Below are 20,958 nucleotides of genomic sequence, written 5' to 3'. Positions count from 1 at the left end.
GGGCTGTGCTAGGTCTTCGTTGCTGCCTGGGCTTTTCTCTAGTTGCAACGAGTGGGGGCTACTCTCTAGTTCGGCGCTTGGGTTTCTTGTGGCTTCTTTTGTTGCAGAGCACAGGCTCTAGGGCATGAAGGCTTCAGTAGTTGTGGTTCCCGGGCTCTGGAGCACAGGTTCAATAGTTGTGCACAGACTTAGTCACTTTGAGGCATGTGAGGATCTTCCTGGATCAGGGATCGAACCCATGTCTCCTGCATTGGTTTGAGGATTCTTTACCACTGAACCACCGGGGAAGCCCTTAACAGACTTCTTTAAAGAGCAGTTTTAGGTTTACCAAAAGTTATCCCAAAATACAGAGAGTTCTGAGCATGAGCCTCAACTTCCCCTGCTAAAAACTCTTTAAGGGTTTCCTATGACGTGAAAGACCAAACCTTTAAAGCCATGGCCTTCAGCGTCCGTGCTTGTTTCACCTTCCTCACCCCTCCCTTCATCTCCCCAGCCTTCCCCTTGTTCTCTGGGTCCAGGCCGCCTGCTCTTCCGCTTCTTCACACTTTGATGCAGCTTCCTGCCACAAGGTACTTGTCTGATGTTTGCATTACCTGAAATGCCTCTCCTCTCTAATCCACTTTCTCCTGTTACTAACTCCTATGGTTTCTTTAGATCTTAACACAAATATCACCACCTCAGGGAAGTTTTCCTGATCCCCCAAACCTGATCAGTGTACCTTGTTATACACTTGGTGATGTACTTAACATTGATTGCAATTTTCCTTTTTTTCCTTGAAGTATAGTTGGTTTACAATGTTATGTTAGTTTCTGGTGTACAGCAAAGTGATTCAGTTATACATATATTCTTTCTCAGATTCTTTTCCATTATACTTTATTACAAAATTTAAAAAAAAATCATTGATGTACTTATTTCTGGCTGTGCTGGGTCTTTGTTCCTGCACGGACTTTAGTTGCGGCAAATGGGGGCTACTCTCTAGTTGCGGTGCGTGGGCTTCTCGTCGTGGTGACTTCTCTTGTTGCAGAGCACGGGCTCTCAGACACTCGGGCTTCAGTAGTTGCGGCCCCCTGGGCCCTAGAGCACAGGCTCAGTAGCTGTGGCACGTGGGCTTAGTTGTTCTGCGGCATGTGGGATCTTCCTGGATCAACGATCAAACCCGTGTCTCCTGCATTGGCAGGCAGATTCTTTACCACTGAGCCGTCAGGGAAGCCCTACAAGACACTGAATTTAGTTCCCTGCGCTATACAGTAAGCCCTTGTTGTTTATCTATTTTATATATAGGAGTTTGTATCTGCTAATTCCAAACTCCTAATTTGTCTCTCCCTCATCTTTCCCCTTTGGTAACCATAAACTTGTTCTCTATGTCTGAGAATCTGTTTTTGTTCTGCAAACAAGTTCATTGGTATCATCTTCTTAGATTCCACATATAAGTAATATCATACACTGTCTGTCCAGGCCAGCTGCAGTGGGTGGGGATGGGACTGAGGGACCCACCATGAAGTGGTTGGGGGTTAGCGTTGCTTTGTTTCCTAGGTCACAAGATGTCTGCTCCCTCCCAGCACCATAACTGCATCTTAGGAGGTCAAGAAGAGAAAGAGAAAAGGGCAAAAGACCCACCAGCCAAGTCTCTCTGCCTGTTAAAGAGCCTTCCTGAAGCCCAGCTCAGAAATGTCGCTGGCTTGAAGTATGTCACATGGCGTAACCCCTAGTTGTCAGGAAGTCTGGCAAATGCGGCTTTTACACCAAGTACTTTTTTGAGGGGATTCACGTGCAGACTTTATTTACTTTCTAGCCTCCATAACACACTAGGTTCATCTTACAGAAAATAAAAATATGTGAATTTATAAAATGATCTGAAAGAAGGAACATAATAATTGGACCAGAAATACAGTCCCTAAGGAAACAACCGTAAGAATGCTTAATTTTGGAAATGTAATTTTCCCTAATGTAATTATTCCTGTTTATGATTCATGAACTGTTCCTTAATTTTCTGTTGCAATACGATTCTGTACCATTCATGTAACAAGAAGAAAAGCTCCCAGCTACCCTGTGTGCACAGAGACGTTCTATAAATATTTCTGTAGTCAGTTTCATTTGCTTTGCCCAGGATTCGTTGGTTGACTGGCGATACCTTGATTCATCACGGGGCAGATTCTCAGGAAGCCTTGATCATCCTTAATTGGATTCACACTGGGGCTATATGGACGCAGTGGCTCCACAGCAGAAATTTTAGTGAATGTAGGGGACTTTCCTGATGGTCCAGTGGTTAAGGCTCTGCGCTTCCACTGCTGGGGATGTGGGTTTGAGCCCTGCTCATGGAACTAAGATCTGGAGAAGGAAATGGTAACCCACTCCTGTATTCTTGCCTGGAGGAGCCTGTAGGCTATAGTCCATGGGGTCACAAAGAGTCAGACAGGACCGAGCGACTTCACTTTCATGGAACTAAGATCCCACATGCTGTGTGACGTAGCCAAAAAAACTTTTTTTTAGTGAATGTAAAAATATGGGATCCATTTCTCTGTTTCTTTCTCTAATATTATAAAATGCCTAGACTTTAATGCTTAGGCAGGGAACAGGAGCCAGCACACCCTAGGGATTCTTCTGTAACCTGATTCTTCAACATTTCAACCATATCTATTAGAAAATAGCGGCTGTGTGGTTCTCTGGAGCAACAAGGGTTATCAACACATCATCCATGGACTCCCTGTAAGGAAAACAGCGTTCATCTTTTATTAGCACTAACATCCTCACACAAAAAACCAGGGCATATCACTCTCTAGATGGCAATTAAAGGTTTCCTTGTTCATTTTTTGGTACTTTTTCAGTTTTTCTACAAAGAGCATATGTTACTATTTACAGTTAGGAGACATATTTTATTTTACAAATTAATCTATAAAAGTCTTTATATAGAGAGTCAGGCTTTCCACTTGGGTGGCCTCTGATAACTGAAATGGAACCCATCTCCTATCTTTGCAAGGCTCCTTGACGCTCTAAACAGAAAGCCCAAAATGGACCGTCACAGTGCTCCACTGAGGGAGCAGGTGTGGCTTCTGCCCCCGGACTCCCATCCCCTCCACGTGGCTTTTCACATGGGGACAGAAGCTCTTAAGACGCGCTGGAGGACTGCCAGGCTTCCTGCATTGGAAGGTGGTGAGAGAAGACATTCTGACAGCTGAGGGGAAGGGCTTCCAGGCTTGATCATCGCACCAGTTTCTTCATCCACAGCCCAAGGACCGGCAGGAGCGCTCAGGTGGGGCAGACATGGGAGAGCAGGAAGTCCACCTCGTTTCGGACAATGCACCTCCCCGGGTGGATGCTGTCGGGCAGGGCCAGGCTGGAGGTCATTTCCCAGGCATCCACAAAGGCCACACGGAGGTCGACAAAGGCAGCTCGGAGGAGCCGGTTCACCTGGAGGGTGAACCAGTCGCTGCCGTACACGGACTTGTAGCCGGTGTTGGCCAGTTTGATGACCACCAGGGTGTCGGGCTCCCGGGCCAGCAGCGCAGCCACAGCAGCCCGGACCCCTGCCAGTCGTTGCACGAAGATGGACGGAGGGAAGGTGGTGAAGTGGGCGCCCAGGCTCAGCACCACCACAGTGTGGGGGCCCCCAGCCAGGCCCCCCAGTTCCCGGACCACGGAGTGCAGGGCAGCCACAGGGGTGCGAAGAGAACGCAGGGGCCAGCTGTGCGTGCGCCAGTGCAGCACTATGGCCCGCGTGGTGTCCACGGCCATCAGCGGCCCCGTGTGATACGCGGCGTGTAGATCCACCGGCTTCAGGGCTGCGCGGAGGACGAGAGAGGGGGCTTAGGGGTGAATACAGGACCCTGCACCATCCTCTTGGATGGAATGCTAACGATAGCCCCCACTTCCCAGGACGTAAACCTTCTCCCCGCAAGCCCTAGGGCTGCCCCCTGACTCAAGTTTTCAGGGTTGCCAAGGATCTCCCTATTACCCATCCAAACTCCTATTCAGTTTGCTTTTAATTCTCTGGCATTTAATTCCCTACGCTGGTTGCCTTTCTCCTGAAACCTTCCTTTCTTGCCTCAGGTCACACTACATCATCCCACTTTTTCCCTCCCTTTCGGGTCAGAGCACACAGCTGAGTGAACACATTGGGTCTCCGGACCCTCTGTCCTGGTCCGAGCCTGGTCACCACTGGGAAAGTGCATAAACTGGGCAACCAGAATCTCTAGCCTGAGGCCAGTCTTTAGGATGAATCCAAGTGGGAGTGCTCGGTCAGAAAGCAGAGAGGGACAAGACACCGCAAAGAAAGGAGACGGTTCCCAAAGAAAAGTCAATGGCGCAAAATGCTCCAGGGGGCCGGGGAGCCCAAGAGCTAGGACTGAGTCCTCAGACTCGGTAGCCAGGAAGTCCCTGGCAGCCTTCTAGCTCAGGGACAGCAGACCAGTGCTGCCCTGCCCCCTCGCGGCTGCTCACCGGGCACGGTGTCCCGAAGGTACTCCCACCACTGCCGGAGCGTGGAGTCCCCCATCATGTGGACGACGCGGCCAGCCAGGCAGCGCAGGATGCTGTCGGCGGTGGAGAAGGAGCGGCTGGAGCAGGACAGTGAGTGCCACACGTTTTGGTGGTAGAATCCAGAGGGCCTCGGGGCTGGGATCCCAGGGTGGCAGGGTTGCGGAGGGGACAGGACTGTAAGCCATTGTTCAGGAGTGAAACAATCAGTAAGAACACAGGAGGCTAAGGCCACGGCCCTGAATCAGGGCTGCCCTTCCCGCCAGCCCCGGAGCCACTCACCCAGACTTCTGTTGTTCTCCTGGGCCACCCAGATTGGAGGAATGCCCTGAGGGAGGGTCTTGTTTGTCACATTCCTGAAGAGAAACCAGTGGGCAAAGGGGAGTGTGTGATGAGAAGGAATCCTGGGCTGAGGTGAAGGAGGGGTCCTTGGAGGAAAGGAAGTTCTCAAGGGTGACGGTCATCTGTCCAGTGTCAGGGCTCCTGGGACACAGCAACTTCGGGGCCTGGGGAGGGACTGGAAGCTGGAGGTCAGACATCCAGGTTCTTTGAATTTCAGGACCTCAGGGATTGCATCCGTGCAGAAAGCAGAATTGTTTAAAAATGTACCCTGGGGACTTCCCTGGTGGTCCCATGGCTAAGACTCCATGCTGCTCCCAATGCAGGGGGCTCAGATTTGATCCCTTGTCATGCTGCAACTGGTGATCCCACATGCTGTGTCTAAGACCCAGCACAGCCAAATACATAAATAAATACTTTTTAAAAAGTTGTTGTAAAGAAAACACCTGACCTTGGGGTTGCAAATCCATGTCCACTACACACTCGCACGTGTGTGGTTGTCCATTGAATGCCGTCTTCGATGGGCCCAGTGTTGGCTCCTGAGGGACGGGGCCCTGCTGCCCTGCTCTCCTGTCCAGGACCCCCAGGATCTTGGACAGTGTCTGGTACAGAGGCGGTGTCGGGGTGCCACTCAAAAGCAGCAAATGCCTGAGAGCAGGTTCTCAGAGCCGACAGAGCCTGCTGTGCTGTCCCTGATCTAAGCACACAGCATACAGTAACTTATTTGAACCTCACCACAACTCGACAGGGGAGGTACTAAAGTTATCCCCCTCTACCTGTGAGAGACTGGAGGTGCAGACAGGTTAAGTAGCTTGCCAGAGATCCCACGAATAGAAGCTGGAGTATAGTAACAGGTGGAGCAGGAATTTGAACCCAGGCAGTCTCACTCCAGAGATGGCTGGTCTTTACCTCAAAAGACGTCCTGAGATGGCTCCTGTATGGAATCTTAGACTTATTTCCCACCGATCAATGCAAAAAAGGATGTGTGGTTATTTTCTTCTGACCAAAAGGAGTACAAAATTTGGTGTGGAAAGAACCAGGTTTCCTGGTGCGGAATCCTAAATGCTGTGGTTGGTGGTGCTTTAGTCGCTAAGTCGTGTCCGACTCTTGCGACCCCATGGACTGTAGCCCACCAGGCTCCTCTGTCCATGGGATTTTCCAGGCAAGAATACTGGAGTGGATTGCCATTTCCTTCTCCAGGGGATCTTCACAACCCAGGAATTGAACCCAAGTCTCCTGCATTGCAGGCAGATTCTTTACCAACTGAGCTATGAGGGAAGTCCCTAAATGCTGTGGGAAGTCACTAATCAAAGCAGAGAGCCTCTAGCGATGGGTGTCTGGTGGAGCTGGCGCCTCTGGGGTCTCCAGCTCAGCTGCCTCAGTGCTTCAAGCCCACCCGCCTCTCCCATCCTCATAGAGCCAGTGGGAACCTCCATGCTCCCTGGGTCTCAGAGCTGCACCTCCTCCCACCTGCCCACCTCCGCCTCTCCCACAGCTCCTTCTCCCCACTCCGCCTCCAGAGTGGGTGTCCGTCCCCATCTACCCTGGGCCCAACCATCCTCTCGGACCGTTTTTGCCTCCTTCCCCTACTGTCTCTCCCAGAGACCAGATGCCCAGCTGCTCCTATCTTTAAAAATATTTCTTTCCTCTCTGGGGTCTCTCTAGCCCAGTCCCAGCCTCAGATCCCGGGGGCAGAAGCCAGTCCAGTTTCACTGTCTCCTCCCCATCACTCCCAGTCTTGCTGGTCCCAATCGTCCCCTGGGACCGAGGATGATTCGCAGCTTTGATTTCGCTTGGTTTCTAGGCTGCAACCTCTGCTCCACTCTCACTCAGTGGGCTTGCATCCATCCCCCCTGCTCCCTGACCACACCTGCTGGTAATTTTCAATGGACACTTCTCCCTGCAGGCCATCAGCACGGCAGAGGGGCCAGGACACTGCTCTGTGGCGGGAGATCTGCAGGTCTCCAAGCTTCAGCTCACCTGTCACCTGCTCTGACCATCCTACACCAGGTGGGGCTCCCTGTTCCGTATCCTTAGACCCCTCACCCCTCAGTGCATGCTGCAGTTAAGCACTCACTCCAGTGCATGTTTTAAAGGTCCCGTGTTCCCTCACTGAAAACTAGAGGGCAGGGATGCCAACCATTACATAAAAGTTTTCAGCACTTAGCATCAGACCTGGTGTATAGTAGGTTCTCGGAAACATGTGTAATAGAAGTGAGTAAATGAATGATAAGGGTACGGGCTCAGGCAGAATGACCACAGGGACTGGATTCAGGGGTTGGGGCAGACACCAGATGACACTGGGTCTCCTACCGTGCCAGCAGGGCCTCCTCGTGTGGTGTGGTCACGTTCCAGTAGCGTCCACTTGAATGTCCTACCAGTGAGTCACAGGGCAGGGTCGGAGGTCGAGCACAGAACCAGAGCTCACCTGAATCTTCATCCCTGTAGTGACAGGTGCCCTCTTCCTCCCCAATTAACAGGGGGTTAACATTGCAAGTCACAGTTTCTTCGTATCCCGTGGGCCCCCGGAAATAGCCCGTGAAATCAACCGTGGCCCATTGGTCTCTCCAGATGCCCCGAAGAACCCTGACTGCCTCGCTGGAGTGGATCAGCCGCACGTGCACCTGGGCCTGCCCAGCCCAGAGCAGGGGGAGCGTCAGCAGGTATGTGCCGTTCTCCAGGTCCGTGACATCTCCAGGGACACCTGCCTGCAGGTCAGGACCCAGCAGCTGTGCCCGAAACAGATCCCCACCATGGGCCTTGGGCCTGCCCTGGTGGTCTCTGGCGATGAGGATGGCCTCCAGGTAGCCTCCCAGGGTGTAGCTGGTCTGAGCAGGACTCCTCAGGTGGTAGGTGGAAGTCTGGGGGCTGGTGGAAGCCAGAAGGTCCCCCCCATCTCCTGGGGTCAGAGGCCAGTGCAGAAGATGGGTCAGGCCTGAGAACCCCTGGGGGAGAGAGCTAGAAGACTTGTGGGCAGGGCGGGGCCCTGGCGGCAGAGGGACAGCGTGCTCAGGCCAGGAAACCCCGATGTAGAAGATCTGTGGGCAGAGAAAGAGGAGCCCATCAGTGGTTTGTGTCTCTTCTCCTTCTGGGAAGAAGTTCTCAGTTCACCAGACTCAGTGCCTGGTGGTCTCAGGCAGAAATCCCATCTGCCCTGCTTCGTGCTGCTCTGACCCGAAGCTGGTGTCTGAGCCGCTATCACACACATCTGCAGACACCACCTCATGTTTATTTTGTACTTTTTAATAATTTTTATTGAACTCTAGTTGATTTACAATGTTATATTAGTTTCAGATGTACAGCATGGTGATTCTGTATATTTATAGATTATACTCCATTTAAAGTTACTATAGGGACTTCCCTGGTGGTCCAGTGACTAAAGACTGCACTCCCAGTGCAGGGGGCCTGGGTTCAACCCTTGGTCAGGGAACTAGATCCCACATGCTGCAACCAGGAGTTCACATACCTGTGATTAAAAGATCCTGCATGCTGCAACAAAGATTCAAGATCCTGCTTTTAGGGGGAAATTAGGATTTGTTAAAAAAGAATGCAAAGGAAAAGATGACATATAAAGGCTGTGATGAAGGAGACGAAAATGGACTAATCTTATAAGCATGTTCGAATATTAGAAACTTATTTGAAGCTTTTTGAAATGATTAGGGAACAGTAGAGAGGAAGATAACACCAGAGATAAACCCTCTTCTACAAAGAAAGATGTGACACAGAGAAATAACACATGTTACTCCAACACTGGAAAATTCAAAAGCAGAGGAAAAGCATACGTGTTAGTTAGGAATTGCTTTTGGCTGGTAGTAACAGATACTATAGGACTTCAGTGGTGTGAGCAAAGAAAGGCTTACTTTTCTCACAATGAGTGTCTGGTTCAGTTTCTTAAGGAAGTCAGGGCAAGGTCTCTGTGATTCTCTTGGCATTTCTCTCATGGTCCCAAGAAGACTGCTGGAGCACCAGCCATCATATTTACTTTTGGAGCAGCAGGAAGAGGAAAAGCAGAGCACCAAAATAGCTTTCAAAATCCCACCCAACAACTTTTGTTTGTAAATCATTGGCCCCCTTGTGCCTGCGATGGAGTCTAGATGTACAGCCCTCCCCCTTTTCCCTGCTAGTAAGGAAGAATGGGAGCATATCTCTAAATGCTAAAATGAGGCAAAAGCCGTGAAGCTACAAGATGTAATTTAGAGATCTGCTGAAAGTGAAATCAGTAGGGGCTGAGAGAGGAACTACAGCCAGGAGGCATGTTTCACGTGACAAAGCAATGCTCTGCCACGTGAAACATGGAAGCGAAGAAGAGGCCACAGCCTTTGAATCAAGCACAGAGGATGCCTACACACAAGGTACGGTAATATGTGTCTCTGTTGCGCTATTTGCAGAACCCACACCTTATGCAGCAATTGAATGTCTGGACCATGGAAGTTGATGGGGAACAGGAAATCAAAATACTTTAAACAGACATGACGGTAGGGGACCACGGGCCCTTCAAGTGAGATCTGATGATGAGAGTTTTGTTAATGCACATTTCCACATTTTTCAAAAAGAAAGGAATGTCCCACACCCCATTCTCTTGTGAAGGAGGCAGCACACAGATGTGGGTTTCGTCTACGACTGTACACTCAGGAAACAATCACTCTCGGTGGGAGAAATTTTCCAATGACGTTTATTCATTTATTTGATTGCGCTGGGTCTTTGTTGCTGCGCTCAGGCTTTCTCTATTCGGGGCGAACAGGGGCTGCTCTTCATTGCGGCGCGCAGACTTCTCATCACGGTGGTTTCTCTTGTGGCGGAGCACAGGCTCTAGGCACACAGGCTTCATCAGTTGCAGCACGTGGGCTTCAGCAGTTGCGACCTGGGGACTCAACAATGTGGGCTCAGTAGTTGTGGCGCACTGGCTTTAGTTGCCCACAGCATGGAGGATCTCTCTGACCAGGGATGGAACCCATGTCCCCTGCATTGACAGGCAGATTCTTACCCGCTGCACCCCCAGGGAAGTCCTCCCAATGAAATTCAGGTTCATAGGTTGTGGGTGTTGGACAACCAGTGCAGGCCAACTGGTGATCGGATGAGGCTGAACCTGAGAAGCTTTCTCTTCTTTGCTCCTCACCTGGCTTCAGCTCCCTCTGAAGTTCAGCTTCCCTCTTTGGCAAAACCAGAGACTGGGTTGTGATAAGTTCTGGGCTCTGGGAGCATTGTTTTCTGGGCTAACTGCTCAGAGGGATGGGAATTTGCTATCATTCTCTGACTTCGCCAAGTGTGGGCCTGGTGCAATGATGAGAGTAGAGTCCTGCCGACTCTGCAACTCGTTTTGTCCTCTCTCTCTCGCTCCATCTCTGAACCCTCAGAGCTGCTGTACGTGAGACTGTGATTCTCTATAAGTGTGTCTCTTGTGCGAATCCAGCTCTCCAGGCAGGTTTCCTGGGGTCTAGACTTGGGGGAGCTGTTTATGTCAGACACGGTTGTTGCCTATCCAAGACCTCATTTCAGTTTGGAGCAGAATATAGCCACAGGTGACACATTATTATCATGTAATATATTATTATTGGTCTCAGTCAGTCATGGCATCCACATCCCATACTTTCTCAATCTTCTTAGGAGTTTCTGAGTTCCAATAAGGCATAAGGAGGGGTCTGATGAGAAATACCAGGGTCAGCTTTCACTCACCTAATAAAAAAGACCAATGAAGCTGGAACTATTTTATTTCCACCTGGGATGTGGATTCAGTGTGTAGCAATGCATCAACCTTCTCAAGATAAGAAGGGAAAGGCCATTTCAAACCTGGTTTCTCCTCCACTGCCCACATACTTCTGGTGCTGGGTGTCAGAGGAAACATACATATTGCGATGGGACCTCTGGCTGTCTCTTCAGGTCATGATGCTGAGTTGGCACTGTGTGGCATAGGAGTGTTCCTGGAAGCTGTTCCTATACTGAGACATTTATCTGTAACTCAACTATACACAGGAATGACTGAAAACCATGTTAAGTCAAAACTAAATATTCTTCAACTCAAATTCCCCTCATCAGGCTCTAAAAAAAAATGCCTGTGACCACTCCAACATCATCTGACATGGAGGAAGTTGTAATAGAAAAATACATAACCTTAACAGAACAAGGTTAAAATATTTTACTGTTGTAAATTTTACAAAAACACATTGACACATAGTGCCTCTCCCAGGGCCTCAGAAGGGGTCTTTGCAAGGGAAGGACTCTGAACCATGAGCCTCTTGGCAAATATGCCTCAGTGTAATCATAGCAATGCCAATTCTGCCCCCAGCTGACTGCGATGTGATATACTATAATTTACGAGACAAGGTCTCAATTTCAGAGATGTTCAAATGTGAATTGATTTTAGAATTGATCAATGAAATGTGATGTTCGTCTTAGAATTGATCAAATATGGTATTTGCAACATATATTATAACCAAAGGACTCCGAAAATAGGAAGGATGGTCACAAGTCAACATGAAAAAAATAGTTCAATAGAAAAATATGCGCAGTGTATGAATAGACAACTTACAGAAACAGAACTATAAAGATAAATAAACATCAGGAAAAAATGCTCAACTATGTTAAATGATCTAGGAATAGTTTAGCTGCAAATTAAAGAAAACCCCACACACAGTGACTTAAGAATGATGGTCTTATTTTTCTCACATGACAAGATGTCTGAAATAGAACATCAAGGGTTAAGCATATTTATTAATTCTAGGAGTCTTTTGGTAGGTTTCTTGGGGTTTTCTATGTAGAAAAGAATATCTTCCATGAATAGAAAGTTTTATTACTTCCTTCCCAAACTGTATACTTTTTTCCCCTTGCCTCATTGCACTGGCTAAGACTTCTAGTACAACATTGAAGGGAAGTTTTGAGAGCAGACATCCTTGCTGTGTTCCTGATCTTTGGGGAAAGCTTTCAGTCTTTCACTATTAAGAATGATTAAGTAGATTCCTTCTATTATCTTAAGTATGCTGCTGCTGCTGCTGCTAAGTCGCTTCAGTCATATCCGACTCTGTGCGACCCCATAGACGGCAGCCCACCAGGCTCCCCCGTCCCTGGGATTCTCCAGGCAAGAACACTGGAGTGGGTTGCCATTTCCTTCTCCAATGCATGAAAGTGAAAAGTGAAAGTGAAGTCGCTCAGTCGTGTCTGACTCTTCTTGACCCCATGGACTGCAGCCCACCAGGCTCCTCGATCCATGGGATTTTCCAAGCAAGAGTACTGGAGTGGGGTGCCATCGCCTTCTCCGTATCTTAAGTATATTCCCTTTTATTTATAGTTCGCTAAGATTTTTAATCATGAATAGATGTTGAGATTCATCAAATGCTTTTTCTGTATCTATTGAGATAATCATTTGTTTTTAATATGGTGGAATATACTTAAAATCCCTGTTGATGTTTGAATGTTGCATCAGCCCTGTACACCTAGAGTAAACTACTTGATAATGATGTATTCTCTCTGGAAGATTTTTTAACTACAAATTCAATTCCCACAATAGATACAGGACTATTCATGAAGTATATTTCTTTTTGAGTCATTTTTAATTGTTTTTTGTCTTTTAAGAAATTTGTTAACTGCATCAAAGATTTATAATTTGTTGGCTTAAATTTGTTCATAGTATCTCATTATCGTAACATCTGTAAGGTATGTATTGATGACGCCTCTTGCATTCCTGATATTGATAATTTGTGTTTTTATTCTGTTTTCCTGATTAGTTTGTCTAGGGGACAGCCTTCTCCTTCTAGATGAAAGTCACTGGTTCAGGTTCTGTGGATGGATAGGACAGGCGGAAAGAACTATACTTACACAAATTGCAACGACTGATGCCACAGCCACAATCCTGGGCCACTTGAACTGTCTGGTGAATAGGTTTGTGGAAGCTCGGAGTTGTTTATTAGACATCTGGTATGTGACCAAGACCCTAGGTAGATAAAAGTGTAAAAGTAAAAGGAGTGAGGTCATAAGCATGATGCAGTGTGAGTTTCCTACCGTTTCCCCACCAAAGAACAACAGTTCTCTAACATCACCCATATGGCTGAGAGGGCTTTTGCAGAAGTTTGGGTGTTCAGTGAAGAAGTTCCAGCACACACTTGGGGCAATTATAATCCAGCAGTTCTCGTGTATGTACAAAAACATACACGAGAATGTCCATAGTGAAACAGCCCAATTGGCGTTTCTGGGGGCCTCTGAAGAGCTCTGATCCTTTATGTCTCAATGCAGAAAAAACTCATTGAGATGCAAAGTGATAGATAAGAAGTGAATTATTAGAATAGGACTCTTGTGAGGCTTACAGGTGGGCTAGTGAGAGGGTGTCACCCAGAGAACTTAGTGGGCTACAGTTTTAAAATCAGAGGAAAAGTGTGCAAGATGCGAAAACCACTTTCTTCCTCATTTTTGGGTAGACATCATGCTTCCATCATCAACTCCTCTTCCAGGTGAGGAGGGGAGTGTTTTTGTCCCTACATGGTCAAGCAAGGACTTTCATGGTGCTGTGGAAAAATCATTTCAGGTCTCAGTACAATGAGCACCTCTCATTTTGAAATGTCACCTTTCATAAATTATTGGGTTTTTTAAAGTATTATTTATTTGGCTGTGCCAGGTCTTAGTTGAGGCATGCAAGGTCTTTAGTTGTGGCATGTGGGATCTATTCATAGTTCCCTGACCGGGGATCAAATCTAGGTGCCCTGCATTGGGAGCATGGAGTCTTAGCCACTGAACTGCCAAGGGAGTCCCCATAGATTACTGTTGTCATGTGCTTAGAGAACATGCCCTAAGGATCATTAACTTACTGAGCTCACTGGGCATGCGGGGCTCATGCCGCCATTGTTTTATTATTTGGGGCCATGTCCTGTGCTTCTGTTGCGTGGTTTTGTTGCTATGAAAATTCGCTTTTTTTTTTTTGGCTGCACTGGGCCTTGGTTGCTGCACACGGACTTTCTCTAGTTGCAGCGAGTGGGGGCTACCCTCTGGTGGCAATGCTCAGGTTCCTCACTGCGTTGGCCTCTCTTGCTGCGGAGCACAGGCTCTAGAGTGTGCGGGCTTCATTGGTTGCAGTGCACAGGGTTAGTTGCTACTAACTAACCCTGGTAAAGAGAGACTCTTTTCCACTGGACCACCAGGGAATTCCAAGCCTGCTTGGTTTTGTGGTTAAGCAAACCTACTTTCTTGAATAATCATTCATCATCATCATCATCATTATTATTAATCATTAATAATCATTAACTTACAGGGGTCTCCCAAAGTTTTTCCTACTTACAATCCCCTAGTGGGATTAACTATTTAATCACCTACTCGTCCCTATCAATAGCAGCCTTATTCATAGTATTTCCAAGTTTAATAAAAGAAAAATATCCGCCAGTGGAAGGATAGATAGCAAGTCTGGGAGATTCGTGCAATTGAATACCACTTAGCAATAAAAAGAAAACAATTACTGATAAATCCAACAATATGAATGATTCACAGAAAAAAATCAGGTTGAGTGAAAAAAACCAAAAGGTTCGTGTTATATGATTCCTTTAATAAGAAATTCTAGAAGAGCTAAATCAATCTATGTTGATAGAAATCAGAAGAGCAGTTGGCACTGGTGGAGGGGGTTGACTGGAAGGGGGCATGAGAGAAACTTACGGGGTTCTGGAAAGCCCTTTATCTTTAATTGGGTGATGGTTATATGGGTATATACATTTGTCCAAATTAATTATATTCTTAAGATCTGTGCATTTGACTTTATATAAATTATACTACAATAAAAAGGATTAAAAAAAACAGGATAATAGAAAAGACAAATAAGTACATTCATAAAACTATTGACTAAATTCCAGGCAATATCAACATCTAGAGGTGGTGCATTGGGTAAGATTAAGAGATGTGAGAGTAAGTTAAAGTACTCTTATGGGTTCAGGGAGAAATAGAGAGATATTGATAAGATAAATCAACAGGTCTAAGTAAACATAAGAAACCAATATTAGACTAAAAACAGAATGTAAAATGTTTAAATCTGAAAAATATTTGATTCACCTATTGAAAAGTACAGAAAGAGGAAAAAAGAAAGTACAATAAATGGGGAACTTGAAACAAGTTGGAAGAAACAAGAAACTATCATTGCAATAAATATAAATAGGTTTAGGGGGAAGAAAAGGGTGTGACATTAGGAGAGTAGCATTGAAATATACACACTGCTGCTGCTGCTGCTGCTGCTGCTGCTAAGTCATTTCAGTCGTGTCCAACTCTGTGCGACCCCGTAGACGGCAGCCCACGAGGCTCCTCTGTCCCTGGGATTTTCCAGGCAAGAGTGCTGGAGTGGAGTGCCATTTCCTTCTCCAATGCATGAAAGTGAAAAGTGAAAGTGAAGTTGCTCAGTCGTGCCGGACTCTCAGCGACCCCATGGACTGCAGCCTACCAGGCTCCTCCGTCCATGGGATTTTCCAGGCAAGAGTACTGGAGTGGGGTGCCATTGCCCTCTCCGATATACACACTACCATGTGTCAAGTAGACAGCAGGTGGGAAGCTGCTGTAAGGCGCAGGGAGCCCAGCTAGGTGCTCTAGCTGGAGAGGCGGGAGGGAGGTCCAAGAGGGAGAGGATATATGCACAGCTGATTTACTTCCTTGTACTGCAGAAACTAACACAACATTGTAAAGCAATTGTATTCCAGTAAATTTTTGTTAATGTAAATAAGTTAAACTAACCAATTAGTCAGAATGCAATCAAGAACATACACTCTTGGGACTTGCCTAGCGGTCCAGTGGTTAAGACTCTGTGCTTCCACTGCAGGGACGTGACCCTGGTCAGGGAACTAAGTTCCCACATGCCTCAAGGCACAGCCAAAAATAAAATTTGAAAAAAAATAAAAGAACATATGCCCTCAGTGAACATCTCACTTCCCCAGAAAACACAGAGAAACAGCCGGTTTACCACATCCAACCTCTCAAACTAAAAAGTATACTTTCATGGGGGAATTGTTTTCTTCCTTCTTTGAGGCTGGATCCCAGAGAAGGGCAGAATTAAGTGGGGACAAAGACAAGCAGGACACATATACCCTATGTACTGCCTTGGTGGCTGGTGACATGTTTAAGTAGGGGAGGACCAAGTACTTGAGGAAGGAGCTGGAGAAGGACCTGAGGGCCTAGGAGCAAAGCTGAGGGAGAGTTCAGAGGGCTACTTACATGTGGCATATGGGGATGAGGGCTCTTTAAGATTGTCTAGAACTAGATATATAGATATATAAATGGATATATATATATATATATATATATATATATATATATATATACAGAGTACATCATGAGAAATGCTGGGCTGGAAGAAGCACAAGCTGGAATCAAGGTTGCCAGGAGAAATATCAATAACCTCAGATATGCAGATGACACCACCCTTATGGCAGAAAGTGAAGACGAACTAAAAAGCCTCTTGATAAAAGTGAAAGAGGAGAGTGAAAAAGTTGGCTTAAAGCTCAACATTCAGAAAACGAAGATCATGGCATCTGGTCCCATCACTTGATGGCAAATAGATGGGGAAACAGTGGAAACAGTGTCAGACTTTATCTTTTTGGGCTCCAAAATCACTGCAGATGGTGATTGCAGCCATGAAATTAAGACGCTTACTCCTTGGAAGGAAAGTTATGACCAACCTAGACTGCATATTCCAAAGCAGAGACATTACTTTGCCAACAAAGGTCCGTCCAGTCAAGGCTATGGTTTTTCCAGTGGTCATGTATGGATGTGAAAGTGGGACTGTGAAGAAAGTTGAGCGCCAAAGAATTGATGCTTTTGAACTGTGGTGTTGGAGAAGACTCTTGGACTGCAAGGAGATCCAACCAGTCCATTCTAAAGGAGATCAGTCCTGGGTGTTCTTTGGAAGGAATGATGCTAAAGCTGAAACTCCAGTACTTTGGCCACCTCATGCAAAGAGTTGACTCATTGGAAAAGACTCTGATGCTGGGAGGGATTGGGGGCAGGAGGAGAAGGGGACGACAGAGGATGAGATGGCTGGATGGCATCACTGACTTGATGGACGTGAGTCTGAGTGAACTCCGGGAGTTGGTGATGGACAGGGAGGCCTGGTGTGCTGCGATTCACGGGGTCGCAAAGAGTCAGACATGACTGAGCGACTGAACTGAACTGAACTGACCTGAATATATATATATATGGATATAGATATATATGGAGATAGATATATATATATAAATTGGAATCCTGGCCCGGAGCTTGAGAAGCAGGCCTTCCATTGCTCATCCTGAATCCTGGGAGTGGCAAAGAGCTGCCAGATTCGATGACAACCTGGCTATTTATGAGGATGGGGGACGAGCAAGCTGGAGAATAGACCAAGACTCCTTGACCTTCTGCATTCATTTCTGCCTGTCCTCTAATCCAAAGCATCAAAGAACTCTGGGCCAGAGGGTCAGACAGCAATTGAGTAATGTCACCAATGTCACTGTAATTATCCATATTATTGATTCCAACAATGTCCCTGTGGGTACTGAGTAAGTATAAGATGCATGCGTGCGTGCTCAGTCTCTTCAGTCATGTCCGATTCTTTGCAACCTTATGGACTATAGCCTTCCAGGCTCAGTCCATGGGATTCTCTAGGCAAGAATACTGGAGTGGGTTGCCATGCCCTCCTCCAGGGGATCTTCCCCATATGCCAGCACAATTAAAGTTATGAGGTCCCATAAAAACGTAAAGCAAGAGCAACAGCAGTAATACAGTAGTAGCAGCAATACAAGGCACCCGGGCAGATTTTAGCTTCCACCCAAATGAGGATGGAAGGCAGGGAGAAGTGTATGAAAGAGATCCAGTCCCCCAGCTGCTATTACAAACTCCAAATAGGCTCCCATTTTCCTTCTTGTCTTGAAACACAGGAATCTTAGCTCCTAAGTTCCACCCACCTACTCACCTCCCTCACCTCCATTTAAGCACCTAGAAATTCTACCTGTGCTTCCTTGTACCTGTAATGTTGGACAGACTTCCTTAGAGTAAGAAAGCTGCCCACAGTGCTCTAATAAATCCGGTCTTCCTACACTGTCTGCTTCCAGAATTACAGCATCATGTTTATTCAACATCCTAACAAACCTAAGGCAAATACTAGTGAGAGAATTTAACCTGGGACAGAGCCAGTCATCTCTCCTCCAGATTCATAAAGCACCTGCTACCTATTATTTTTCCCTTTTCAGCCCCTCTTCGAGTAGGAAGCTTAGGTCCTCCTCAGCACTTACTTCTTGGGGAAGTAAGAACCCAGTAATCCAAACCATCCTCCCTTAGAAATTCCAGCCATCCTACCACTCAGTTGACCCTTTTCACCCCTAGGATTAGGTCGCAGGCCTCATTTTCACCCCAGCACAGCCCCAGGACTGAGGTAGGTACATTCAGCTAGAGAAGACTGCATAGTTATAAGTGATGGTCAGGGCAGAATCAATTTGATACCATAACGCAAACCACAAAGGGTTACCAGCAAAGAGAGCCATCTCAGGGAAGCCTGTTCCACTGATGGATGAAGTCACTGCCTTATGTAGACCTGAGCTCACTGTTGGAATTTTGGTGGCAATCAGTGTGCGTGGTTCCCCAGCCAGCGCTGTATTCAGGACCATCCAGACATTGCTGTACGTCAGGCAGTGGTCAGTAGCAGCAAAAAGGGAAAAGGGAACCGTCGTGTCTGGGTGCCCTACCACCACCCAATGTCACCTTCCTCTTCCTTGTGGCCTAGTTCATGTATAAGAATGAGCACACAGGGATATCATGGCATGGCCTACAGAACCAAGGGTCAGCTATGGGCCTGTTGGTACAGCCCCAAGTCAGGGATGATGCCTTGCCATCATTCCTGACTCTACGCAGTTGAGCACTGGCTAGTGGCTTTGGCAGGCAGACACCCAGTATCCTATCCTATATGCATGCGTGTTACACCGCTTCAGTCATGTCTGACTCTTTGCAACCACATGGACTGTAGCCCACCAGGCTCCTCTGTCCATGGGATTCTCCTGGCAAGAATACTGGAGTGGGTTGCCATTTCCTTCTCCTGGGGATCTTCCTAACCCAGGGATCAAACGTTCGTCCCTTAAGTCTCCTGCATTGGCAGGTAGGCTCTTTACCACTAGCACCACCTGGAAATCCCTAAATTCCCAGATATTCCAAATCTTCTAGAAACAAAAGATCCATCCTACCCCACTCCCAACCACAAATCTACTTCCAGTTCTCCTCAGGTTTACCAGTGTTAACTGTCATCTCTGAGGTCTCTTTCTCCAGTATCTTTCTCAAATTCTCAGCACTATTTTAAACTGTTGACCACTCTCTCCAACCTGAAGCCCTGCCCAGTTCTGGTTTTCATGAGCACCTGAGTCTCCTGTCTTCCTGACCACTCATCTGTGGATATGACCCCGTGTCCCCTTTGTTAAGCCCTGTACATATCACTGTCAAAATCAGGCACCACATCTTGTGACCTTCTTTGTATCCCACACAACACCAAGGACAGTAATTTGCCTGGATTGTGATTTCAATCCATACTGGTTGCACGACAGATAGGCTAAGTGCCCTGTTCCCTAAACCTGAGTCTGCCCAGGAGTCTACTCCCCCAACTCACATTTGCTTTCTGAAGCCTAAGCCCTCTTACCTCATCACAGGATACCCCTTGACTCTTCTTGTTCTTTCTCTCCGTCCTCTGCAAAACCCCGAAAGTCTTGTTTCCTCTCTTCACAGTACCTCACAGGATAACATCCTGTTGATGCTGCGGCCACTGGCAAAGTACAGCATCGCCACACAGGTGGATGACATGGCCAGTCAGGCCCCCAGAATGAGGTCAAATGTAGAGCAAGGGCAGCTGCAGTAGGAAAGAGAAAGCCATGCTCCTTAGCAGAATAAACGCAGAGGCTGAGAACATACAGTCAAAAAGGAACGTGGGAATAAGGTGCAGCAGGAGGAAATTAATCACCATAGAACACTGTGGTCCAAACCCCAGACAAAAAAGAATGACTTCCTCTTCCCACTCACCGGGGAGCCTTTTCTATTGATGTTTGAGGAACAAAGCAATGCCCTGGGAGAGGTCCATACATCTCTCCTTTCTAGAAAGAAACTAGACTTGAAATCCATACCTAAGCGGATGAGGGAAGTGCAGGGGATGAGATATAGTGCTTTTGCTTGAAGACTGAGTTCTTTCCCCACCAATTTTCATTGTCTTCTATGTGGCACTCAGTACTAAGAGGAGAGAGGTGGCTCAAGCTGGAAGCCATGGCTGCAGGAAATGGGGGAGAGGTTGGGAGAAAAGAGACATTTTAAATTCCAAGGTTCAGTGCTCGCTTCGGCAGCACATATACTAAATTCCAAGGTTCACAGAGGAAACATTATTTCGATCCTATTTCCAAAAGATATTGTGCAAATTATTTGATTAGACCAGATAAGAACGATTTACAAAGAAAAAGCTCAGAGAGCAGAGAGGGTCGTACACAGGCATACCTCATTTTATTGCACTTTGCAGATACTGTATTTATTACAAATTAAAGATTGGTGGAACCCTGTGTCAAGCAAGTCTGTTGGTGCCATTTTTCCAACAGCATTATATTTTGGTTTTATTTTTAATACAATTTTTAAAGCGTACACTTCAGTTAACAGCCATGACAAAATACAGGCTATATTTCCCATGTTATATAATACATCCTTGTAGCCTATCTTACAGCCAATAATTTATACCTCCCACTCCCCTACCTGCCTCTACAGTGCTACCCACCCCCACCTCTGGTAACCACTGGTTTGTTCTCTGCACCTGTGAGTCCCGTTCTTTTTTGTTATATTCACCAGTTTGTTGCATTTTTTAGATTTCACATATAGATGACAGCATACAGTACTTATCTTTCTCTATCTGACTTATTTCACTTAGTGTGAAGTGAGTGAAGTGAAAGTCACTCAGTCATGTCTGACTCTTTTTGACCCATGGACTCCATGGAATTCTCCTGGCCAGAATACTGGAGTGGAAAGCCTTTCCCTTCTTCAGGGGATCTTCCCAACCCAGGGAGGGAACCCAGGTCTCCCAAACTGCAGGCAGATTATTTACCAGCTGAGTACTTCATGTAATGTCCTGCAAGTCCATCCATGCCACTGCAAATGGCAAAATTTTCATTATTTCTTATGGCTGAGTAGTATTCTATTGTGTATATACACACCGTA

At 46.8% G+C, this 20,958-nt stretch overlaps 1 protein-coding gene across 1 annotated transcript; it reads right to left on the bottom strand.

Annotated features, from left to right (window-relative positions):
• Positions 1-3,016: 3,016 nt before the first annotated feature.
• LOC129637677 (NXPE family member 3-like) lies at positions 3,017-19,572 on the bottom strand. The gene is made up of 5 exons (XM_055561893.1): positions 19,501-19,572; positions 7,126-7,850; positions 4,756-4,829; positions 4,438-4,650; positions 3,017-3,779 (listed from the first exon to the last, which is right to left on the bottom strand). Exons 1-5 carry the CDS (start codon positions 19,570-19,572, stop codon positions 3,247-3,249), a joined length of 1,617 nt encoding a protein of 538 aa, XP_055417868.1. The 3' UTR covers positions 3,017-3,246.
• Between the last annotated feature and the right edge of the window lie 1,386 nt (positions 19,573-20,958).

Source organism: Bubalus kerabau, chromosome 23 (genome assembly GCF_029407905.1).
Source record: "Bubalus kerabau isolate K-KA32 ecotype Philippines breed swamp buffalo chromosome 23, PCC_UOA_SB_1v2, whole genome shotgun sequence".
Lineage (NCBI taxonomy): Eukaryota > Metazoa > Chordata > Mammalia > Artiodactyla > Bovidae > Bubalus > Bubalus kerabau.
Note: the sequence above shows the minus strand (reverse complement) of the source record. Positions and strands in the feature narration are given on the sequence as shown.